The sequence below is a fragment of the Protomyctophum parallelum genome (assembly GCF_964188405.1).
Source record: "Protomyctophum parallelum genome assembly, chromosome: 18".
NCBI lineage: Eukaryota > Metazoa > Chordata > Actinopteri > Myctophiformes > Myctophidae > Protomyctophum > Protomyctophum parallelum.
Genome location: NC_139716.1, coordinates 38,461,736 through 38,488,261, shown reverse-complemented (window position 1 = coordinate 38,488,261; position 26,526 = coordinate 38,461,736). Strand labels below are relative to the sequence as shown.

The following is a 26,526-nucleotide window of genomic DNA, read 5'->3' as shown; positions in this document are numbered from 1 at the left end:
CAGCCCCTCGTTTTTAACATAAAAAAGATGTGAAAGCCTACTTTCCTCCTTCTAACACTATGGATCAGAGCTAACGTTATTCCAACTCCCAGTAGCAGTTCAAGTACCCGACCAGATGACATGGTTTCTAACTAAACGGTTATGGCCAAATAAAATGTAAAATCTACTATGGCTGTTACTGTATGTCCACAGAAGAAACACAGAGGTGTTTTCTTATGGTCATGTCACATATTTGCTGCACCAATTGAAGCCCCCCCCCCCCCAAACCCTGTAGGATGCATTCCCCAAAACTCTCAGAGACATGCCCCCACCATCCAAACCTTCAATATTACTTTCCCCAGCTATTTATTTTTATTTACTTAGTGTTTTTCCTTTAATAAAGTTGTTTTTGATTCATGTCCCCCTTGTAAAGCATTTTTGGGTACTCAGAAAAGCTGTATATAAATTAATTTTGAGATATTATTACTACAAAAACAATGTTAAACTTATGTATTCACTATTCATTGATTCACTAGTATACCAAAATCCATTAAAAAAATGGCTCTCTCACAGTTCTTGGGTCAAATAATGATATGCGATTAAAATGTGATTAATCGAGATTAACTACAAAGCCTCTGATTCATTAGATTAATTTTTTTTAATCGAGTCCCAGCTCTAATTAATACCTGTACGCTATAGACATTTTATTTAAAGACTTTTTATTTTTTGACAAACTGGACTAAAACCTTTTACTAAAATGACTAAAACTGACTAAAACCCTTAGGAGTTTCCGTCGACTAAAACTATCAAGGATAGAAATGACTAAGACTGACTAAGACTAATTAAGCATTTTTTCAAATGACTAAGACTGACTAAGACTAATTAAGCATTTTTCCAAAAGACTAAGACTGACTAAATCTAAAAAATGCCTGCCAAAAACAACACTGCTACAAGCTCAAAACGCGTCTCAGTGCGACATGTTTTGAGCTTTTGAATTTATTTTGCCTGCGTCTGTGTTGTGCACGACACGACTCCACACTTTTCTCTCTCCTCTCTGTCACCGTCCGTTAGGCACACAGCGTCTCTAGACTCCTCGACAACTATCTCAGGCCTGTCGATCATTATGTGTAACGAGTGGATCTGAGAAGGACCCGTAGCCCTACTGCGTGTGTGTGTGTCTGTGCTTTTTCTGTTGTTGTTGCAAATGTTAATAAAATATTCAATTAGTGATTGTGTGTCACGCAATGGAAGCCAGCCCCGTCCTGGCTTCCACTTTGTGCAAATCATGGATAAAGAAGAGAGCAAAGTCGGAGCTGTTATAAGTGTGTGTGTGTGTGTGTGTGTGTGTGTGTGTCGCGCCTAATATTCCATTCAGCCAAGACAGACACATGCATCTGCTAAAACTCTGATGATTGTGTAAAAAAACAAATGATCCATTGGGTTAATTCTAAATGCACGCACGCTGAGGAGACGAGAAGAGAAGAGACAAGTCTGCAGCTTGCAAGGAACCTCTCTCTCTCTCTCTCTCTCCTCTCTCACGCTTTAATCATAAAATGGTAATTGGTCAGTACGTCTGCTATATTATTTCATAAAGTCCACATTTATGTCTGCCTGGCTGGTTTCGGGTCTCTCAGAATGTCGGAAATAATCGGATATCGGTCGGGCTCTGCACCGCCATTTGAAAGAAATCTCGGAACAGGTCGTAATCGGACAAAATAGTTCGGTTTTGGTTGTCTGAACGGGACGGAATTGGTAAAATGTCACGGATTAATTTTGGATTTCGGGACCATTTTCTTTTTGGACCCGTGAAGAGCTCTACTCTGGAGTGAGTGTGTAAATATAGGGCCCTCTCTCCATTGTCAAAGTTACCCCCCCTGATCTACAGCATGGCAGGGCGGAGGGTGATGGAGGCAACAGCTCTGGCGTATATACGCCGTTGACTAAATAAAAGACCCCGTCCTTCGTCCTTTTGTAAGGGCAAAGGTTGAATAGCATACCTTCATTCATTTTCTTATGTTGCCTTTGCTGACAAGTTATTATTTTCTCTCTCTCCCTCTCTGTCCAGGCGAGGTATTTGATTACTTGGTGGCCCACGGCAGAATGAAAGAGAAGGAAGCCCGTGCCAAATTCAGACAGGTGTGTTTCCTAAATAGTAAAATGATCGTGTGTGTGTGTGTGTGTGTGTGTGTGTGTGTGTGCGCAATCTATTTGTGCACGTGACTGAGAATTTTCAAACATAACGTGTACGGATGAGGTCCATGTCTGACATAAGAAACACAGTGTTGTTTTTTACAGCAATTTTTTGTTTTAGACACCTGGAATGTTTTAGTCTAGTTTAAGTCGACTAAATACAAGATTTTAGTCTACAGTTGATTTAGTCGACTAAAATGTATTTTGGCGGGCCTTGATGCTGTCGTAATGGCTGATTTTACACTTGCTGACAATAGCAGATCTACATCGGCTATTTTCAGCATGCAACCAAGCATAAAATAACATGGCTTTTAGTTCTACTGGATCTCTTCTCCACTAGTGCCTTGATAACATTTTAGTTTTATTTGGTTTGGTTTTCCTCTACGTCAAACGGTAGTCGACGGACATTTTCCGCCATACTTTTAGTTGACGAAATCAACACTGGCAAACACACATTTGTAGTGAGTGAGTGAGTGCGTGTGGGAGTTGGCTTGTGGTGAGGATCATTTGTCTCACCCAGATGAAGTATTGTGATGGGGGTCATGGTGTACAGTACTGAATATACCTGGGTTGTGTTGACAGATTGGCTATTGTTGGAGGGTGATATTGACACCTGGCCAAAAAAAACTGTTGCTTGTCTACACTCATTCTTTCTACTTCATCAATCCCCCCCCCCCCCCTCTCTCTCTCTCTCTGTGCTCTGTCGGTCCCCATTCCCCAGATCGTGTCAGCTGTGCAGTATTGTCATCAGAAGTGCATAGTACACAGAGACCTCAAGGTACGAACACAAACATGCTATTTGGTTACAGATGTACTGCTCTCACACCATGTGCACTTTAGTACTGTTTTACACACAGGCATTCTCTCTCTCTCTCTCTCTCTCTCTCTCTCTCTCCCTCTCAGAATTAACTTTGTGTTATGTTATTGCGACCTTTAGGCTATTTCAGATTAATTTACTTTATATATTGCATTTTATTTTATGTAATCCTCCTGACGTGTGTGTGTGTGTGTGTGTGTGTGTGAGACCTAGGGGTTAATCACAGGGATAATGTATTGCTCCTACTCGAGGCTGGACATTACTCACACTCACTCACACTCAAGCCCAACACACACCGTCTGTGAAGCGGGTGCGCAGCGACGCGGCACGGCAACGCCTGGAAAGTAGAACAGTGGCGTATCGGAGCGCGAGGCGTGAACGCGTGCCAGTTCGCGTCGGACGCCGCCGGTGTGGGATAGGTTCATTGAAAATAACGGAGGTGGCTGTTTTGACGTGCAGTGTTCTGTGTTGGGCTTCACACTCACTCTCTCTCACTCTCTCTCTCTCTCTCTCTCTCACTCACTCACTCACACTCGAGCTAAATCATTTTGGAACTGTTGCTCTACACATTTAGTCCTCTACCTTCACTAACACACACTGTCTGCGCCAGCATGTTCCTAATGTCCACGCATGCCGTTTTTCTTGACATTCTTCCACCAAAACAAGAATACACCCATCTTTTTACAAGCATACACACACATGTTAAGTGCGTACTTTACGTACAGATGTGAAGCTTCTAGGTCATGTTGTTTGGCAGCATTCTGTGGATTGCAGCCATCCCGACAATTAATCCTCTTAACTGAGCTAGCAGGCTGAACTGTGACCAAAAAAAACAACATTAGAATGATTACTTTTATTAGTCTAAGTAATGCCGTCCTGGACGGAAGGTGTTATATCCCTTTAACATCCCTGGATTTGGTTATGATTTGGTATGGCCCAAGCAGGATGACACATTTGGAGATGAAACATTACTTAATTTGCAGGGTCAAATGGGGGGCTTTTTCAGCACTCAGCTCTTTAACTCAAAATCACACCTAGGTGCTCTTCTACTGTGATCCTTGGAGCAACACCACTTAGACCACTATAATCCGGAGCCGACAGGCTTCTTTTGTTTAAAGTGGGAATTTTGGTATATAGTCTTTTTTTATTGGCATAAAATATTGTCTGTACATACATACATACATACATACATACATACATTCATGAATCCACTTGCTTACCGGCTGTCAGCATTGAGCCATTTTTTTTATATGGTTTATATGCGACCCTACCATTAACACGCCGTTTGCCCGGGGTTATTTAATCCATTAAATCATAGCGTCCAATCGATTTATAGCAACGGAGCACTTTTACCGACGGACCGGAAGTTATATACCACGGATGTGGCTGGAGCAGCTAAATGTAGCCGAGGCTACAGCGATGCGATCGCTTTTCATATCAATAAACTTTTGTTACTAGTTACTTTGTAGATTTTGATTATTCATTAATGCTAAATATACATTAACCACTTCAGCCCTATCTATCTACAGTATAGTCATTTGAAAATAGAAGATCTACAAGCTCACAGTGTGTCGCGATGTGACTCATTGCAAGCTTGTAGATCTGCTATTTTCAAAACATTCGTATACATTTGAAACCTTGAAATGGGACATTCTGCATAGTGAGTACTTTCTGCTTTTAGTACATTTTGATGCCGATACTTTTGTACTTTTACTCGCGTACATTTTAAACTCCGGACTTTTTACTTGCAACAAAGTATTTCTATATAGTAAGTATTGATACTTTTACTTAACTAAAACAATTGAGTACCTTTTTCCCCTTACTGAACATAGGTTACAGGCATCCCTTTGGCGGGTTTTTAATGAAGTATTAGGACATCGCTCAAAACAACGGCCATCACTGAACATAGGTTACAGGCATCCCTTTGGTGGGTTTTTAATGAAGTATTAGGACATCGCTCAAAACAACGGCCATCACTGAACATAGGTTACAGGCATCCCTTTGGTGGGTTTTTAATGAAGTATTAGGACATCGCTCAAAACAACGGCCATCACTGAACATAGGTTACAGGCATCCCTTTGGTGGGTTTTTAATGAAGTATTAGGACATCGCTCAAAACAACGGCCATCACTGAACATAGGTTACAGGCATCCCTTTGGCGGGTTTTTAATGAAGTATTAGGACATCGCTCAAAACAACGCCTAGGTTTGTTTTGTGGAAATTGTCGTGGGGCATCTTTCCAAACCGGGAAGTGGTTAAAATGCCCCAATCATGTCACGTGAAGTTAAGTGGGTCATTTTCCTGTAATCCGTCTGCAGGAATTACAAAGACTATGTAACGGCAGTCTGTGGTCATTGTTGTGTTACGGGCTATGTTATAGGTCACGATGTGAAGCGGGTCACAGGGCCGTGCGTAAGCGCTCCCAGACAGGACAACGAGCATGTTCCAATGGTCCTCGCCGGTCCCACACGGACAATGAATTGGCATTTGTTTCCCCCCGCATGTTAGCATATTATCGTCAGAAACCATGTATGTTCAAAACTGTTTTGAACTTGTCGTTAAGCTTCTTAATTATTTTTCATCGGTTAAATATTTGTACAACCCACAGACCCAACGTAACCACATTCATGGAGCAACCTGACGTGCCTGTTATGTGCATGTCAAAATGTTTCCTTTTGTAACATGATGTAAAATAAGTCAATTATTTATCAAAACGACATGTATTGAAAAAAACATAAAAAGATGAAACATGGGGCTTCTGCCCTACAGCGATGATATTATGATCTAAAGTAAACTACTGTTGACTGCATCTACTGACAAATAGTATTTCATAGCTAAGCTGTTTTGTGTTACTTTTCTTGAGAGGGCCAAATATCCCCTAGTAGAATTTGAAAAGATAGACTTTGTGAGGCTATATTGCTGGTCCAAAAAGATAAATGGTTGTTTCTAGTCTAGAGTAAAAGTTTTCTTGGGTTAGGCTTACCGTTGGTAAAAGATTCTGGTTAAAAATGGCACCAAAAAAAGGCATTCTAAAATGCAGATTTTCCTCAAGCATAGCAATTCGTGTGTGTCTGTTTGTTTGCGTTTCCCAGGTCAGAGGCAGGAGGTGATGTCATAGTGTTCTATTTCTCACACACACACACACGGCTGCAAAGCATGCGTTCGTTATGAGCTACTGAAAAGGAGAGCGCACCTGTTGCTAGGCAACCCCAGTCTTCTTGCTCCCTCGCTCGGATTAGAAGTGATGCTCTCACACACACACACACACACACACACACACACACACACACACACACACACACACACACACACACACACACACACACACACACACACACACACACACACACACACACACACTCACACACACTCACACTATTATTTGACAAGCTTTTCTGTTGTTGTTTTTTTGTTTGTTTTTTCACCTTTTTAGTTTTTTAGGGCTATATTGATTGCGCCCGTAGGTCTCAGTATACTCTGAAAACCTGCAAAACCTGTCAGGCAGTCCATCACAGCCTCGTGACATGCTCCATATATGGCCGTCTCCATATATGAAGATCACAACACTGACCTCATCAAACCCTGGATAGCCATACATGGAGAAGACTGGATCATCACCTAGATCTGCATATGTGGAGCCGGCCAGCAACTCTACATCTGACCTCACGAAGACCAGATTTATAGTTTTAACTCCTGCTTCTTAACTGTGCCGTCGTATTAAGAAGCTCTGTTTCAGGCAAGGTCGCTTCTCGCCCTAAAGGGGCGAGGTCGCTTCTCGCCCTAAAGGGGCGAGGTCGCTTCTCGCCCTAAAGGGGCGAGGTCGCTTCTCGCCCTAAAGGGGCGAGGTCGCTTCTCGCCCTAAAGGGGCGAGGTCGCTTCTCGCCCTAAAGGGGCGAGGTCGCTTCTCGCCCTAAAGGGGCGAGGTCGCTTCTCGCCCTAAAGGGGCGAGGTCGCTTCTCGCCCTAAAGGGGCGAGGTCGCTTCTCGTCCTAAAGGGGCGAGGTCGCTTCTCGCCCTCAGGACGTCTTACTGGTTGAATATTGATTATTGTATTAGTGTGATTAACCGTCGGCCCCCATTTGTTTTCGTTCCCCCCCCCATCCCGCCCCGTCCTGTCCCGTGTCCAGGCGGAGAACCTGCTGCTAGACGCCGACATGAACATAAAGATCGCAGACTTTGGCTTCAGCAACGAGTTCACGCTGGGCAACAAGCTGGACACGTTCTGCGGCTCGCCGCCATACGCCGCCCCCGAACTCTTCCAGGGGAAGAAGTACGACGGGCCCGAGGTGGACGTCTGGAGCCTGGGGGTCATCCTCTACACGCTGGTCAGCGGCTCGCTGCCCTTCGACGGACAGAACCTCAAGGTGGGTTTTCATTTCAAGGACCCCCCCCCCCCCCCCGTTTGACATGCATTAAGCTACAGATGTCCATTTAACGGCATTTCTATCTCTGAGACCCCAATTTATATTGTAAAATAATTATGTTAATTTAACTGAGAGACTGCAAATGGAACCAAATGTACCTGTTGGGGTCCATTTGGTTCCATTTGTACACTCTCAGAGTTACAGTCCCATAAGGGTCCATTTGGTTCCCAACTTGCTGGAGACCCCCTTTAAGAACCCCCTTTAAGAACCAAAAAGAATATATATTCAAAGATTTGCGCCACATTTTCACTATTTTTCAAATCTGTGAGCTTGTATGTCTGCTATTTTTCAACAGTTAAAGTTTAAAATAATTGTTATTGTGGTTAAAAGCTAAGGCGACACAGATGCGTTCCAAGTCTTAATGGAGTAGGCCTAGTTCAGACCAGTGATTTCCATAAACCATGCAAGGCACCAACCAGCACATCAGGAGCTATTAGGGGTTCAGTGTCTTGCTCAAGGACACTTCGACAATAACTCTGGGGGGAGCCCGGGTTCTAACTGGCAACCTCGCGGTTACCATCCGGCCACTCTACCCCTGAGCCACCGCTGCCCCTATGTTATTAGAGCTCCAAGATAATGGGTAGTCTACGAACATCTTTACATTTGATGTAGTATATCAGCAGAATATACCCTGACAATGGTAAACTCATCACCACTGGAACTGCTGTAATTTTGGAAGGATGTTATGTGTTAGAAACGGAACAAAGTTATTATTCTGTTTCTGGGAAAAAGGGTGCGATTTTCTCTGACGCACACCATTGCACACCAAATTACTTAAATATTCATCATCCCATTTAAACGACAATACAGTGGCTATTCATGTCATAATAATATGCGACCATTCAGTGACGATGTCAGATCTGTTATTTTCTGCAAATAGACACGTGGTTAAAGCTGCTATAAGCAATATCTTTTCAGTATTTCTCAACATTTGAATGAACTTTTTATTTGTATTTTTCTTTTGTATTCAGACAGCCAGCAATGGGTAAAACGCTCCCAAAGCCTCTCTGTGACGCATCTAGGAGCTTCAATCTGCAAAGAAATCTCAGAAGCTTTGTCAATGGTCGATTTGCCTGTCTACTTACTGATTGGATAGTCATTTATTTCTGCAGGTTTTTTTTTTTTTTCGACCAATGACATAGCTTCTAGGAAAATCTTTTGAATGCTAATTGTGTCCCTTAGATGTGTCACAGAGACAACATTTTTGGGGAGCATTTTACTCATTGCTGGTAAAAAAAGGTAATTAAAATGTTGACATATTCGGCGGGAAGTCTTGAAAACATGTTACTTGTGTTCTGCTCTTGAGACAAACCACCATTTCATATGAGGGCAGAGCCGTTTTCTGCACGTGGATAGTGCATGTTGGCAGTGGTGGAGGTTTTTTTTTTTCCTCGAGTAAAAGTAGCAATATCATAATTTATAAATACTAGTAGTAAAATTGGTAAAATCTTTAAAAAAAAAATGTCAACCCTATTCGAAACCTGCAGATCTAAAAGTTGATCAGCTATTGTCCAATACCTGAAGTATAACATAGGGCTCACATTAACACTCCGATTGCCTGGGCTTTATTTAATCCATTAAATCATAGCGCCCAAGTGATTTTATAGCAACTTTTACCAACGGACCAGAAGTTATACCGGATGTGGCTGGAGCAGCTAAATGTAGCCAAAACACTCTAAAGGCCATCGACAACAACGGGAGGCATGATTAACCCATTCTGACCGGGCACCCATTTTGGTGTCAGCATCATGTTATGCTTTAGCTATTTAAAAATAGCAGATCTACAAGCTCATATCGCGCCACCGAGTGGCGCGATACGAGCTTGTAGGTCTGCTATTTTTGAAAAATCGAAGAGCGACTGACATTTTTAGAATCTGATCTCAGGTCAGAATGGGTTCATCAGACCAGTGTGTGTCCGGCGGAAAACCTCGTATGAATCTGATCTCAGGTCAGAATGGGTTAAATGATTAAATCTAACGAGACTAGCAACTGGACAGAGGGGGGCCGTCTAACACAGGATCTTTTCTCAGAATTGGAGAGGATGATTTAGATCGCGAGTTATTAACGTTTTAAAGGCGCAGTGAAATTAAAAATACGTTTTTCACACTTTTAGACCATATCCGTGGTCATCATATGGGCATACCTAACAATGGATGCCAAAATAATGGGAAAATTCTCATTTCTGTGTGTTTTTATATCAAAGGTCCATAAAAACGATTGTTTTATTTATTTATTAAAAAAACTGTTGTGCAACAGGCGCTCCTAGGCTGTAGAGTGATTTGATCGGTTTTCATATCAATAAACTTCGTCTTTTGGATAAAACTTTGTGATCGAAAAAGAATAGGCTGAAGCTAAAAGCTTGTATCTTATAGTTAACTTGAATAAATATACTTTACCACGTTACCTTGGATACCTTGGATCTTTTCAGCTCACGTGTATTTAGTGTAATTTATGAACGCCATCCCTCCATCTGTCTGTTCTCTGTTTTCACTCCCCCGAGTAATTATTTTCTTCATCTGGCAACTCCATCCCTCATTTAGTAATTATATTCTTATCTACTTACCTTGCCTCCTTTCCTCCACTCATCTTTGTATCTGTCCATCTTCTCCTCTGTGTGTGTGTGTGTGTGTGTGTGTGTGTGTGTGTGTGTGTGTGTGTGTGTGTGTGTGTGTGTGTGTGTGTGTGTGTGTGTGTGTGTGTGTGTGCAGGAGTTGAGAGAGCGCGTGTTGCGTGGTAAATACAGGATTCCCTTCTACATGTCCACCGACTGTGAGAACTTGCTCAAGAAATTCCTCATCCTCAACCCATCCAAGAGAGGCAGCTTGGAGGTACGCATTCGCGCACGAGAGTACGCACGCACGCGTGTGCACACACACACACACACACACACACACACACATGCACACACTTATAATTCTGAAATGACCTTTCACTTCATATTTGTTACTTTAGTTCATAATTCTCATTATATCATGGACCACTGTTTCCATGGTTACACAGTGTGGTACGATGTTATAAACTGGTGTACAACTGGGTTACGGCAGCCCAAAAGTGTGGTATAACACATTACGTCAGTGCTTTTCAAGCCTTTTCATATCGAGGCCCGTTATTTATTCTGCATTTGAGCCACAGACCACCATCTGATGAGATTTAGCCTCACAGACCCAAACATGTAAGAATATGTCAACCTTTCCATGCCGTATTGAGGTTGGTACCATAAGAGAGATAACTGGCAGATCAAAATAACAATACAATAGACTTCTTGTAAATTAACTTAAGTAATGCAGATGTTTGCGATAATTTAACCCCTTAGAGTGTAAAATGGAACCGAATTTGGTTTCATTTTTTACTCAAGAGTTCAAGAGGGTCCATTTGGTTACCAACTCTTAGCTGGGGGACCACCTGGAACCCCCTCCAGGACCACTGGTTGAGAACCACCATATTGACGTTATTGACGTAGTCTAATAATTGTTTTATACACGACTTTTATTTCTGACATTTTTTACTAAACGATATTAAACACTTTACTGCCAGGCGTTATAACCATGTTGTATGGTTTAGAGACAGTCGCACTGAGGAAAAGACAGGAAGCAGAGCTGGAGGTAGCAGAGACTAAAATGTTGAGGTTCTCTCTGGGAGTAACAAGGATGGATAGGATCAGGAACGTGTACATCAGAGGGACAGCGCATGTCGGATGTTTTAGAGATAAAGCCAGAGAGGCCAGACTGAGATGGTTTGGACACGTACAGAGGAGGGATAATGAGTATATCGGTAGAAGGATGTTGAGGTTGGAACTGCCAGGCCAGGAGGCCTAGAGGAAGACCAAAGAGAAGATTTATGGATGTAGGACATGAAGTTAGTTGGTGTGAGAGAAGAGGAGGCAGAGGACAGGGTGAGATGGAGGCAGATGATTCGCTGTGTCGACCCCTGAAGGGAAAAAAAGCCGAAAGGAAAAGAAGGCTGCCAGGCATAAAATGGGTTCTTACTTTGTGTTGGATGTAAACTTGCGGTATGTCTGCAATGTGATTGATGCAATAAACAGGCTCTGTTTGAACTCGGAACCGTCCATATCACTCCTCTGCACCCCTCCTTTCCTTCTCTCCTCTCCCCTTCCATTTCCTTTTGTATTCCACTTGTTCGTGACTCCTCTCCTCTCCTCTCCTCTCCTCTCCTCTCCTCTCCTCTCCTCTCCTCTCCTCTCCTCTCCTCTCCTCTCCTCTCCTCTCCTCTCCTCTCCTCTCCTCTCCTCTCCTCTCCTCTCCTCTCCTCTCCTCTCCTCTCCTCTCCTCTCCTCTCCTCTCCTCTCCTCTCCTCTCCTCTCCTCTCCTCTCCTCTCCTCCATCTCTTTGGTCCCAGCAGCAGATAATGAGAGACAGGTGGATGAATGTAGGCCACGAGGAGGAGGAGCTAAAACCGTACATCGAACCCCAGCCAGACTACAAGGACCCCAAGAGGACAGGTACAGGTACACGCACGCCAGTGTTTATTTCGTCGACTAATACTATGATGCTCGTCGACTACCTTTTTTCACTGGCGAAAACTAAATGGAAACTAAATTTAACGCTAAATATATTGACAATTTCGTCAACAAATAAAAACTAGACTAAAATGTTAGGAAGGGACTGTAAAATCAGTCATTACGACGGCATCAAAGCCCGCCAAAATACATTTTAGACGATTAAATCAACTAGATTTAGGTGACTAAAATCTTATATTTAGTCAACTAAAACTAGATTAACACTAAAACATTCCAGGTGACTGAAATGTGACTAAAACTAAATTAAAACTATAATTCAAGAGACTATGACTAAAGCTAAAATCAAAATATGCTGTCAAAATCAACACTGCCATGCACACACAGGTGACTCCCGTAATATCCCCAGTAGCTGTGAAACGTTCCCAGCTAACACGCTTGTTTTTGATCACAAAGGCTTCTCTGTGTGGACCTCAGTCGCTGGTATTTATTGATTGATTGAATACTTTATTAACGGGCTTTGGTCTAAGCTCCTCATAGGCTTGCTGCCATTGTGGTTCTCTGTATAATATCGGTATCGGCAGATATGACCCTGCAAATAAATATCGGATATCGGTCATAATTTCATAACCGTGCACCCCCAATTATGGGCCAACATTTTGGCCCATTCTTGGTTTACGTGGTTTGGCATGCTCTATCTATCCCATTCCCTCGGTTGCCTTATCTTTTTGGAAACTCCGAAATCGCGTCTTTGTTTGGGACGTCCACAGAGTAATTCAAATTGTTTTTAATTGTTGGGTTTACCAGTGTAAACATTTTACGCGTTACACACACACACACACACACACACACACACACACACACACACACACACCACACACATGGTTGTGGTTCTTGTCACAGTGTTATTAGGTTTACTAAAACAATCTGCAAACACATGAGGTGTCTGGCTTTCAACCTCCTCAAATTTTCAATTCTCACCCTATTTGGGCTCCCTTCTCTGGCTTCCGGCTGCTGCCCTTATTTCCCAGTTCAAAACACTGATGATCAGTGTGTGGTCACAGGAAGTCTGTTCATCCCCCCTTCCCTAAAACACTGTGACCATCACTCCACGGGGGTGACTCCTCTCTCTCTCTGGGCTCCTCTCTCTTAACCCATTCTGAACGGGGACCCCTTTTGGTGTTTTAACATTATCTTAGCTATTGAAAAATAGCAGATCTACAAGCTTGTAGGTCTGCTGTTTTTGAAAAGTCGTGAAAATGTGGCACAAATCTTTGAATATATATTCTTTCAGAGCAAACGTTTTTTTAACTAAAATCTTTGCTTCTGGGGGGCGGGTCCCTGAAACAACATATTTTCAGATGGGGGTCCGCGGCCAAATACAGTTTCTGGGGGTCTTTGACGTGAAAAAGGTTGACCACCACTGACATAGAAACATAGGATTTTCAGAAAACTGTCATGATTTAGAAGACATTTTTTTCGAATCATCCTCGGGTCAAAATGGGTTAAGCTGTGGAATGACTTCCCACTTCATTCACTCACGACTGCAGACTCGCTCACCATTTTCCAGCGCAGTCTGTCAACTCTTCCTTCTCACTCACCACAGCACAGTGGCTCACGAAGTGGTTTCCCTGGGGACGCCCATGGGTTCTTGAGGGGGTTCCCGGGCGTCCCCAGCTAAATCATCTGATGCAGTCGTATACACCGGCTGTATCTACAAGCTCACAACACGGCATTTTCGTGACATGTTTTGAGCTCGTACTGTAGGCCTGCTGTTGTCAAAAATCTTGCAACAAATGTGAAAAATGTGGACTATTAAGTCTTACATGTCTTAGTATAGACATCCCTTGCAAACAAATTACTTTCAGACGAGGGTCCGTGGCCAAATTCATGTTATTTTCGGGGTGAAAATGACGTGAAAAGGTTTGAGATCCACTGCCCTAGCACTTGTTGCCTATTTTTGATAGTTATACTATGAAATGCTGATGTATGTGTGTATGTTGTATCTACTGTATGTTTAGATACAAATATTGTTTGCTTGACCACAAATGCTAAGAATGTTCTTTACATAGCATGATGTTTAGACGGATGCTAGGCTTGGTGTTTACCTGGTATGCTAGTTACGTTTAAAGCACTACACTGGATAAGAGTGTTTTGCTAAAATCCATACATTTTAATGTCTAAATTGTATCACACATTGCATACTAACTATCGCATAGTTTCACACATCGCATACATTCAGGTACGGTCAACAGTTATTTGAAATGTGCTTCATCGAATGATAATTAATTTGGAAATAACCTGTCAGCCTGTATGCGCTAAATGTCTTTCCAGGTCACATTTACCAGGTAATCATCAGTAATCGGCAGACAGGTACAACTTGAACCAAGTGTTGCAGTTTATTTTTTTAAGTTTACTTTAAGATGGGTAAATGAAGATCATACCATGTTTCGTTAATCCTCTACTGTTATAATTAACACAGGAAGGAAGACACCAGATGCAGCAGACAGAAAAACAGGTAAAGGAGAAGGGTGCAGGAAGGGCAAGCTGATTCAACCCATTCTGACCTGAGATCAGATTCATACGAGGTTTCCACTGGACACACACTGGTCTGATTAACCCATTCTGACCCGAGAACAGATTCTAAAAATGTCAGCCGTTCTTCGATCTTTAAAAAATAGCAGACCTACAAGCTCGTAGCGCGCCACTCGGTGGCGCGCTATGAGCTTGTAGATCTGCTATTTTTCAATAGCTAAAGCATAACATGATGCTAACACCAAAATGGGTCCCAGTTCAGAATGGGTTCCCGTTCAGAATGGGTTAAACCTCTTAAAAGAAAAGGACAAACTCAGATTCAGATGCGGAATCCCGGGGGTCAAGCAATGACGATTTGATTCTGAAGTGCCGCTGCCTGCGGATCCGCCGTATAGTAACTGGATGTTGGGGTGTGTGTGTTCTGCACAGAAATCATGCTACAGATGGGCTTCTCTCAGGAGGAGATCCAGGACTCTCTGGTCAACCAGAAGTACAATGACGTGATGGCCACGTACCTGCTGCTGGACTATAGGAACTCGGAGGTGCGCGCACACACACGCACGCACGCACGCACACACACACACACACACACACACACACACTGCATACAACGTCCAGGTACAGTGCAGTGCTTTTCAAGAAACCACAGCTATAGAGCGTCACAGTCCCACCCCCTTTCATGACAACGAGAGACCCGGAACATAATTCCCTGTTCATTTTCCTTTTCAAAAAGTATTTATTCAAAGACGTTTACGTCGCGGACAAAGCCAACTCGGGTTGTGACAAATCATGACAATAAACACAATGTTTTGGGCCGATCAAATAATTAGAAAGAAGGAGAAAAAAAGGCAGGATACAACACTATTTGTTTTGTTTTGTTTTTCTTCTAACAAGTTATTTGATCGGCCCAAAACATTGTGTTTATTGTCATGATTTGTCACAACTCCAGTTGGCTTTGTCCGCGGCGTAAACGTCTTTAAAAATGAACAGGGAATTATTTTCCGGGTCTCTCGTCGTCATGGAAGGGGGCGGGACTGCGATGCTCTATTATCCTGATGCGCAGCAGTATAACAAAGTAATAATAAATGACTGATAATAGCTTTAAGATTATTATTTTTTAATATACATATATATTCTTTATTGCCTCCGATAGGGACGCGAGAGTTAAGTTAATGGACGGTCAGAGCTGCTGTCGGTACACGATGGTGTGGTATAAATGGACAAGCCACAGTAACTTCCTGAAACACTGAAATGCTCCACCAGCATCGGTGTCATATCAGCATATCGTTGAAGTTTAAGGAACTGTAACGTCACACCATTCTGCACCATTTTCATGCTTGCTCTGTCCGACAGGATCACATTACATCTCTCTCTCTCTCCCTCTCTGTGTGTGTGTGTCCGTAATGACGTATCTATCCATCTTATCTATCTTCATTATGTGCACCCATTCTCATCCCCCTTTTCATTCTTTGCGACAGTTGGAAGAAGGCACGATCAAGCCCCGCCCAGGAAGTGATGTAAGCAACATAAATGCCCCCTCCCCGCCTCACAAGGTACAGCGAGCACACAAACTTCACATTCTCCTCCTCCCCTTCTGTATCACGCCCCACGTGGCGCGCACAACAGCTCCTTGTCCTCTCCTTGAAACGCGAGGCGCGTAACCCATGGACTTGACATTCAAGGAGTCTCCACGGCAACGCTGCTGGACAGTTGAGAAATGACAAATAATAACGTGAGCTCTAGAGGAGACCCGACTCCGTGAACGCAGGAGGCCCGACCCGTTCAGTAGCTCTGCTTCGGTTTGGCCTTTTTCTTTTATAGCAAAAGGCAGATGCACACCTCAGAAGGCTAGTGACAGGTGCGTAGGGCATTCAAAAGGGTATCTTTGAAAAACAAAGAAAAGGTCCCGCACACTGTCAGCCACTGGCAGACACCAAAATGTTGCTCTTTATTAGGTCGACGTTTCGGTCGATTAGACCTTCATCAGGACGATTCGGTCTGTCCCGATGAAGCTTTTTAAGATTTCAAAATTCCAATTTAAACCTAGATTATTTAGTTCTTTAGGTCCTCCAGGGCTCTATAGAGCGTCGCAGTCCCGCCCCCGACAAAAGGGCAGGGTAAAAAAAACTGTGTTTGTCATTATTTTCAGCAGCCGAGCAGGCCTTTGTCCGAGGCTTACAGGTCTTTAAATAAATACTTTGTGAAACGTCCATAGGATAAAAGAGTTCCGGGCCGCATCTCTTTCTAAAAATCTACAAGCTTGAAACATGCGTTGTGAGTTTGTAGATTGGCTGTTTGCGCTGAATATTAGCCCTAGAATGGGTATAGGAGGGGTTCATGTGGCTCTGTTTGTAAGTGTCACATCAGAGGGTCAACTGTTTGTTTTCTAGGAGTCTCGGCCAGGTAACATGGACTCGCATCCTCTCATTTACCCTTCATGTTTATTTCACGGCTTGAAATTTGAGCTCATTTTCCATTCAGTGCCGTGTTAAAGTCCTTCCCTTAACCTTGCTGAAGTCATCATGTAGTCACTCAGCACATCACGTTGATATCCAATATCCATATATAATATACAGTATATTGTGTGTGTGTGTGTGTGTATATATATACACACACACACACACAGTATATACTGTGTGTGTATATCTACACACTGCGTAGATATACATTGCATTACATGAACGCTCGCCTCACACGGTGACACACCGCCGACATCACCAGCTGCTGCCTCTCCAAGATCTTTATTATTATCACTCTGAGCGCACACACACACACATACACGTGCACATGCGCACACACTAAGCACTGTGTCTCTGTGCACACTCTCTCTCTCCAGGTACAGCGCAGTGTGTCGTCCAACAAACCTCGGCGGGCCACCGATCAGGGTGAGACTGGTGTGTGTCAGAATGGGAAGAGGAGATGCTTTCACTTTTGAATTATGTTACAGAAGAAAATTATCATTTTTTTACATGATATTTTTTTTGAGAAGGAGCTGTATGTGTGTGTGTATATATTAGGGCTGTCAAAGTTAACGCACTATTAACTAGTTAACTCACAATCCTTTTAACGGCACTATTTTTTTTAACGCGCGATTAACGCACTGTGAAGTTTGACAGAATGGTTGAGAGATGCATGGTAATTTTACACTGAAGAGTTGAATAATTGTTAAACAGCTGCATTACTTAAGTTAATTTAAGTCTACACAATTAGAAAACTTAGAAAACATGTTATTTTGATCAACATGGCCTGTTATCTCTCGTAATGGTACCATTGGCCAACATCAATACAGTTCTTTAGTTTGGGTCTGGAAGGCTAAATGTCATCAAATGGTGGCTCAAATGCAGAATAAATAATGGACCTTGATATGAAAAATCTTGAAAACCACTGATTTAAGGTATATTTAGAACGGATAAAAAATATGCGATTAATTTGCGATTAATCACAGTTAACTATGGACAATCATGCGATTAATCAGATTAAATATTTTAATCGATTGACAGCCCTAGTATATAATATATATATATATATATTACAGTTAACCACGTAAGGCCTATTTGATTACTTGGTAGTACAACTAATGGGGAAAGATGGGTGATTAACTTAATGGCAAATAGATTTGACACTGTTTGCTTTCGTTGTCTCCATCCTCCCCCCCCCCCCCCTCTCTCTATCTCTCTCTCTCTCTCTCTCTCTCTCTCTCTCTCTCTCTCTCTCTCTCTCTCTCTCTCTCTCTCTCTCTCTCTCTCTCTAGGCTCCTCCTACTCTAAGAGAAGTGGCCAGGTGGACAACCGCACGGCAGCAGAGGATTCTGGGAGGAAAGGCTCGTCGAGCAGCTCCACCACCAAGGTGCCTGCCAGCCCGCTGGCGCCGGATCGCAAGAAGAGCACCACGCCCTCCACCGTGAGACAGCACGCACACACACACACACACACACACACACACACACACACACACACACACACTTTCCCTAGGGCGTTCTCCCACGCACAGATAATGATAACAAATGCCGATGCTCTTATGCAGTTAAAAAATAAATAAACTCAACTTCCTTGATCAGTGATATTTTAACCATTCTGACCTGAGATCAGATTCATACGAGGTTTCCACTGGGACACACACACTGGTCTGATTAACCCATTCTGACCTGAGATCAGATTAAAAAAAATGTCAGTCGTTCTTCGATTTTTTCAAAAATAGCAGACCTACAAGCTCGTAGCGCGCCACTCAGTGGCGCGCTACGAGCTTGTAGATCTGCTATTTTTCAATAGCTAAAGCATAACATGATGCTGACACCAAAATGGGTTCCCGTTCAGAATGGGTTAAGCATAATTGCGCACAGGACATACACGTCAACGTGCTTGCACTCTCACATGCGCGCACACAGATGAATCGATACATTAGCTGTCACACACTTCCATTCATCTACAATCACAGATCTATCCCCCCCCCCCCCCCCCCCCCCCGCCCTGATATCTACAAATCCCCCGTCGCTCTGTCTCTCTCACACACACGTGCAAGGTATTGACCTTGCACGCACACACACACCCCTACAATGAAGTCAATGTCGATTCATTCAGTCAGAATGAAACAACATGAATCACATGATTACCATAAGAAAAAACAAACAAGCGCATATTAGGCTTATTGTCCTCACACAACGCACACACACACACACACACACACACACACACACACACACTATCAATACACAATGATGATAAATGGACACACATGGACATGTGCGATGAAGCAAAACCATGGACATGGCCGCAGACAACACCCCAGCAGGATGCTTTGTTTAGGAAATGAAGCCGCTTTGTTGACAGACTCACGTGGATATGAAAGGGAGATACAGTGGCAGACATTGTGGCAGTAGAACATGGGCAGGAAAACATTGACGTGCTAAAGCATTCCTCGTCTCATCATTGACTTCACTATCAATGGCTACTTTAATTTAGGTTTCTGAGCTCAATTGCGCCCCAAACAAACTTTTAACATGCAGTAGATTTTCTGTGGTCTGGGGTTTTCTGGCTCAAGTGCTCTGATTTTCCTGTTGAGTGTGAGGTAAGACTCTCCAAATCCCATATATGACAGGGATTTGCCAGCAGATGTCACTGCTGAGGCCTGTTTTCATTGCAGCTCAAAAGGGTTCAGAACACACAGAAAACCACACACGCCACTGAAAATCAACTGGATGTTCAAAGTCCAGGTCTTTTGGGTGTAATTGAGGTCATAAAACCAAAAAGAAAAACGAAAAATAAATAAAAAAGGGGAAAGATTCATACTAGAAAGAATGGCTGCTCTACAAGGCCGCAAAGTGACATGTGCGTCGGGTTGCACAGTTTATGAGTAACCTACTCCTCTCACTCACTCACACACGACGTCCATTGTCTTTCTCTGCCTCCAGAACAGCATCCTGTCTACTGGTACAGGTCGCAGTAGGAACTCTCCCTTGGCTGAGAGAGCCACGTTGGGCCAGGGAATCCAGAACGGCAAGGACAGGTACGTACGCACGCTCACACACACACACACAACTCCGTGCCACGTTATTGAACGGACGGTACCTGGCATCCCTATTTTGGCCATGTCATTGTAGGCGAAACAATTTCAAATATTTTCCGAAATTGCCGATCTCCAAGCTCAAAACGCATCGGTTAATTTGAAAGTGTCAAAGTGGACTTGTTTGCTCCTTTTCTGTGAGAGTTTTATTATATTCTGACGAGTTAAATGAACAACACTCAAAAGGATTTTACAGTGCGGTTTGTGAATGAAGTGCTGCCTCAGCCGAGCTCAGCGACTGACTGACTGACTAACTGGCTGCCTGGATGGCAGCGCTTGGCTCAGAGCTCCCCAGCCAGCCCTCTGCCAGCTGGCCCCGAGCGAGCCCACAGCTGTCCCCGTCTCCCCCCAGGGCGGGGCCACCCCTCCTGGCCTGGGGACCACAGCCACTCCTGTGGGATTTAGAGCCAGACCTCCAAGTAGATTACAGGTCACCCTTGCATGGGTTGATGGACATTATGCAAGTCTGACCCAGAGCAGGACACTGCGAGCACACACGCTCGCAGTGGCTCTCGAGCGGCACACTCGCAGGCAGGCAAACGGACAGGAAGGAAGCGAGGGTAGCAAACAATCCTAATTGACTCAGGCTGACACATTGAATCCTGCTCACTCATACACTACTTCTCTTCTGTCCGTTCCCAAAAAAAACATTCCCTCTCTGAGCCGCCTGTCACGGCTCTGGCAAATGTTAGCGTGACTCGACTAAAAGACACCTCCAGGCTACGTCCCCCAAACTCCAGTAAAGCCTAAACGTCGTAAATTTTTGAATGAAAATGTATTTAAGTATCTTTTTAACACGACAGAAAATAAGTATTTTCTCTTGTGTTTAGCGGTTAGCCACTTAAAACCTATACACTTCGTTTGGTCCCCTCTTTTTTCGAGCGAATGTTTGCTGGAGTTGGTATGCTAGGGTTAACTGAGTAAGCCCAGCTGTACATCACAGCCATGATCCTATTAAACAAACCTTTGCATTTAATAACGCATAAATCACTCGGTAAGCGTATGATGCAATGCAATGCTGTGGGTTTTATAATTTAGGTCACCGGACGTCGTCATAACTGCACAATTCAGTGAAAATCACTTTCCCTGCCGCTGGCGGAGATCTCTGTCAAGTCTAATCCAACACTTCGTCGCCGATGATGGAGATCTCGGTCATGTGGTCTTTGGTTTATGATAGATCGTGCTCTTGGCCAACGTATCAATGGTTCTAAGCAGAATTTCACCTGCCGTCTCAAAAGAAACAAAAGTCACGCTATAAGATACATTTATCTCTTGATTATTTTCCCAGATTGCGTTTTGCTCAAAACAAGCTTCATTCAATGGCCCCTAACTAAAGAACCGATTATTGTTCCAAAATGTGGCCGAAAGAAAATCACGATCGTCACTCAACACTGCGTTTGACATCTGGGCACCTAGGCTGCGCGTCACGGGTTCGAGTCCTTTGCTACGTGTCGCTCCCCATCTCTCTCTCTCCCCCTATTTCCTCTCAGTCTACTTTACACTATGAAATAAAGGCCAAAAAAGCCCCCCAAAAGAAATCATCTAGCCTAGCGTTACACCGGAGGTGGCTTTGACTCCCCCCCCCCCCACCCACACACACCACCTGATGCTTCAATCTGCCATCAGCTTCGTGCATCCTCTTCATAAGCATTAACCAATGATGCTTGAGTGTCTCTTGATAGTCATGTAGTGTATGCTTCATTGTCATGTACTGCTTACTTACTAGTTCTATGTGTCAGATCTCAAATGACCACGTCGTTCCCTGTGTGGGCCCATTCCATTCTGTTTGCAGTGCGAGTTGGGCGATGATATATTGTCCCGATATATAGCACTTCTCATTGCTCGGCTCCTACAAATTATCCCCTGAAAGATATAAGAGGGGAGTTCTCTGAATTGTTTTCACGCAGGCATACATTTCTCAGGTGCATTTTAACATGAAACGACCTCTTGTCTGTCTTTTGCCACAGAGGATGCAGTGGTCATTTGAGACATTGTGCGGTTTTACTGTGGGTTCTTTAAAGCCTCTTGTTTCTCAACGTGTGGTCCAGACATGGTCACTCATGGGTCACTCATGGACCTGTAACTCTTGAGAGTGTACAAATGGAACAGGGCGGCCATTTGGGTTACATTATGTCTCAAGAGTTACAGAACCTAGAACCAACGTTGAGAACATTGGTTTTAAGCTAAGCTACTGTAGGCTTTGCTAACTTAGCGGTTGCCATCTGCTTTTATTTTTAATCATTTTTTTTTTTAATTGGTGGTCATCATTAAAAACTATGACGTTTTGGGCTTGTGTACTTGACCCCCCCCCCTCTCCAACCTCTTTCATTCTCTTTGATCTTTTCTTTCTCTTTTTAAATGTATGTTTTGATGTTACTTCTCCTACTCGCCTCCTCGTGAAAGCTTAACTTGGTGTGTGTGTGTGTGTGTGTGTGTGTGTGTGTGTGTGTGTGTGTGTACGCGCGAGCTTGTGCATGTGTTTGTGTGTACTTTGCTGTTCGTTCCCGTCTCCTCCCCCCTTCTCTCTCTTTGCTTTTGACGCCATAAAAAAAAGTTCACCTCCTCATCTCTCTAAGGGGATTAGGAAGACTTGTGATGGAATATTATGATATTAACTCTTACTGACGCTATATGCACCCCCAGACTTGCCTCCTAATAGGCTTACACACACGCGCGCGCGCGCACACACACACATTACACATACATTACAACACGCTCAAACATTACACCCCATACCAGCACACATGTGTGCGTGTGCACACACACACACACAGTGTTGTCCAGTCCTTACTGGTCAATGAATGCTGTTATTTTTCCATCACTAGCCATGCTAATCCCTGCCAGAACGTACGTGCTCGCTCGCTCGCGCACACAAATGTGTGTGTGTGTGTGTGTGTGTGTTGACTTTCCATGAGCTATGTGTGGCCTTTCTGTGTAATCAGCAGTCTGTTTGTTTGACCTCTGCCAATGCTCCTCTCTCTCTCTCTCTCTGTGCCTTTCCTTCTGGTACCACTCTCCCCTGTCTCTCACAGTGTTTAGTATGCAGTGTGTGTGTGTGTGTGTGTGTGTGTGTGTGTGTGTGTGTGTGTGTGTGTGTGTGTGTGTGTGTACGTGGGTGCATGCACGCGTGTGGTCAAAGGCATGTTACTGCCGTCTGTAATGTTCGGAGCCTGTACAACTCTCTGAATAACCACAACTCTAGGGGAAAAAAAAGATATATATATATATACCATATATAATATATGCTGTATGCAAACAGTCTTGATTCTTGCTGTGTGATCTGAGCCCACTGCGCATCCAGGATGCTCCTCACATCCTGTTTTCATACAGAAAACGTGCTGCGTGTCGCAGGCTTTCCCTGACACAAGTGAGACCGGGGTTAGAAATGCACTAGCTGCCAAGTTCAGTTCATATACTGTATGTCCCCCTGACAGCTTGGAACGCCTCTGGACTATAACGGAGTCTTGACATGTCATTGTCTAATGTCTATTCACATCTTCAACCCCATATTGTACAGAGATGTAGACCATTCTACTGTAAGGGGCTTTCTTAATATTTTTCCATATTGCATGCGAGTACAAGTACACACAACACAAATTCAACATGTATGATTGTCATCATAGTCTGGCCCGGTGTTACGTTAATTTCAATAAAGGTAATTCAGCATCAAACATGGCTTTTCATTGCAAAGTTATGGCAAATCCGGTTAGTTTTACTCTCCGGGGGGGTTAAGTAGGGAGACAAATTAGCCCAGCTGTAATGTGTCAGGGCTAGGCCTCAATCTTAACACTTCATTTTTACACTTCATCACGTGGTATTTTGAGAGGCTCTGTGCACGATAGCCGGAACTTGACATGGCCTATTTCTGGCTGGGCTATCTGTTTTCATTATGCAATTTTTATTTAGACATTTCCCTTTCCAACTGCCGTCTAGTTCTAAGCATATCTATTTGAACCGTGGGCTAAAGATAGTATTTGTTTGTCGCTGTTGGCTCATCCACAGTGTAATGTACACATTAGAAGGTGACCAGAAGGCAAAATAACAGACTGTTGGCAGTTTGATTATGGGTCTTTATTGGCCTCCATTTTGAACCATGCTGAGTCCACGCTTGCTGCCAAAACGCAAACTTTCTTGCTCGCTGTCCCACTAGTAGGGCTTTTGACTGTCTGTCTGTCTACAGAGCTTTGTATTTGTCCTAATTCATCACTCCTCCTTCAACTTCTCCTGTCCACTTCAACTGTCTTGTACTTCTCTCTCTCTCTCTCTCTCTCTCTCTCTCTCTCTCTCTCTCTCTCTCTCCCCCCTCCCATCCCCTATTATGTGTGTGATGAGTTGTGCTGCTTCTAACCGTGCTCCACCTCATCCTCCCTGCCCACCCGCACATCACCCCCGCCCTGTGTGTGTGTGTGTGTGTGGTCTTTATAATGATCTTGTGTCTTCACATGATTCTGTCTTGTCTGCATGTGTACCTGTCGTTTGATGTCGTTCATGTCATTACGTCACGTTGTACATGTTTGTGCTTGCATATTTGTCTGCATGTTTCTGTATATATCTGTGATATTCTGTATTTGTGTGTGTGTGTGTGTCACATATTTGGGCATGCGTGTGTGTGTGTGTGTGTGTGTGTGTGTGTGTGTGTGTGTGTGGTTGTGTGGGCATATATTTGTCTGTGTGTGTATCGGTGATATTGTTGTATCCCACGTGTCCATGTTTGTACATGCATGTTTGTCTGTATTTTTGTGCATGTGTTTGTGTATGCACACGTGTGTGTGTGTGTGTGTGTGTGTGTGTGTGTGTGTGTCCTGGGCGGGGGGCATACCTCCTCCACTCCACTCCCTCCACCCTCCCTCCCCCCCAGCCTAAACACTCCGGGCTCCCGTGCCTCCACCGCCTCGGCTGCTGCCGTGCTCTCCTCCTCCTCCTCATCCTCGCGTCCCCGTCACCACAAGTCTCTGTCCACCTCCAACCATCCATGCCCTCCCTCCTCTGACCTGCACGCACCGCGGCCCAGGCAAGTCTCCTCCTCCACCTCCCCCCACACACACACACACACCTGCACGCACACACGCACACACTCAACAAGAGACCGCCGCAGACATGAGCCATCATACCTGCGCACGGGTAATGGGTATACATTGCACGCACACAGACGAGCACACGCACACACACACACACACACACACACACAGATGTTTGATTCAACAGATAGGCGTGCTCTTACGCAGAAAACAACACATACACTTAAACACAAATGCTAAGAGTGGACACAAATACAGTACAATGTTCAGACACAGTCGCTTGCATACGGTACGGTTCCTGGCAACACATCATCATGCCCACTCACTCACTCTGCTGCACACAGCACTGGGCTCCCTCTCTACAGAGCTGGATGTCAACAAAGAGATGGAGCGTGAGAGAGAGAGAGAGACACAGAGAAAGACAGTCCAGAGAGAGAGAGAGAGAGCAACACAGAGAAAGACAGTCCAGAGAGAGAGAGAGAGAGAGAGAGAGAGAGAGCAACACAGAGAAAGACAGTCCAGAGAGAGAGAGAGAGAGAGAGAGAGAGAGCAACACAGAGAAAGACAGTCCAAAGAGAGAGAGAGAAAAAGACGTGATGGAAAGGAAGGCACCGATTGGCCATGGGAGCTTTCCTCCAATTACAGATTGATTTAAAGTGAAACAAAGTGGAGCTGCTCAGTGTACTCTGACTTAAAAGCTCACTAACTCCCTCAAAATACATTCATTTAACCTTTATGTTTATTGCTTTCAAACAGTAACGCGCGCGCAAACACACACAGGTACAGTAGGTGACAGAAAGACTAATAAACTAAACCATTTTCAAAACGACAGTCTGTGTTTAAAAAGCCATGCTAACCTAAAGTCTTCTAAGCCTCATAACATATTGTATGAGGGTATTTGCAGCATTGCCATGGTAATAAAGGAGATGGATTCTCACTTACAGTAACTGCCATTACAGGTGTCTTAAGATATGTTGGCAGAAAATAATATGCAACAGTGTCCGCCATCACATCACCATGGTGATGTCGGACAGCTGGCATGGAACCAGTAGTTGCTTAGCAACTATTATGAAGAAAGACCGTGGAGCCTAAATGACTGCAGAAAAACGGCTTAATATTAGATAGTCCACAGGTTCTCATTGTGGAGTCTAGAGACCACTAGGGGTCCATATAGAACCTTAGGGGTCTCTAACTCTGAGTGTTCCGTTTGCATACTACTATGAACACAGGATTTTACGGTGTATATTGGGGACCCAGAGAAAGTGTATCAAAAGGGGGGGTCCGTGGCCTAATGCATACGAGACTGGGGGTCCTTGAAATGAAGGAGTCTTATGTTGTCTCTACATATCTCCACTTTGAACAGTCTCCAGTCAGGGGCCTTGGAGACGGTTAATTGTTCCAAACAGCCAAGGGCTGGAAAACAAGACAAACACGTTATTTTAGTCTGCCGTGTTTTGATGGAGCATTAGGTTTCACTCAATTTCCTGGAGTGAGAGACAGAACGTGGTACTCTGATTTCCAACTTGTCAGT

The 26,526-nt window shown here is 43.9% G+C and overlaps 1 protein-coding gene across 12 annotated transcripts in view; it reads left to right on the top strand.

Moving 5' to 3' along the window:
• Positions 1-26,526, top strand: part of mark2b (MAP/microtubule affinity-regulating kinase 2b) — a 94,756-nt gene that overhangs the window by 46,181 nt on the left and 22,049 nt on the right. For 4 of the 12 annotated variants that reach the window (XM_083788958.1, XM_083788963.1, XM_083788964.1 and 1 more), the window contains exons 6-18: positions 2,045-2,115; positions 2,891-2,947; positions 7,113-7,349; positions 10,118-10,237; positions 11,769-11,874; positions 14,218-14,256; positions 14,366-14,401; positions 14,848-14,960; positions 15,897-15,971; positions 17,255-17,312; positions 18,170-18,318; positions 19,826-19,920; positions 24,836-24,988. In XM_083788958.1, the coding sequence (XP_083645084.1) occupies positions 2,045-2,115; positions 2,891-2,947; positions 7,113-7,349; positions 10,118-10,237; positions 11,769-11,874; positions 14,218-14,256; positions 14,366-14,401; positions 14,848-14,960; positions 15,897-15,971; positions 17,255-17,312; positions 18,170-18,318; positions 19,826-19,920; positions 24,836-24,988 (1,309 nt within the window). The remainder of the gene's footprint in view (positions 1-2,044; positions 2,116-2,890; positions 2,948-7,112; positions 7,350-10,117; positions 10,238-11,768; positions 11,875-14,217; positions 14,257-14,365; positions 14,402-14,847; positions 14,961-15,896; positions 15,972-17,254; positions 17,313-18,169; positions 18,319-19,825; positions 19,921-24,835; positions 24,989-26,526) is intronic. The other 8 variants (XM_083788961.1, XM_083788967.1, XM_083788965.1 and 5 more) reach the window with 8 other exon arrangements.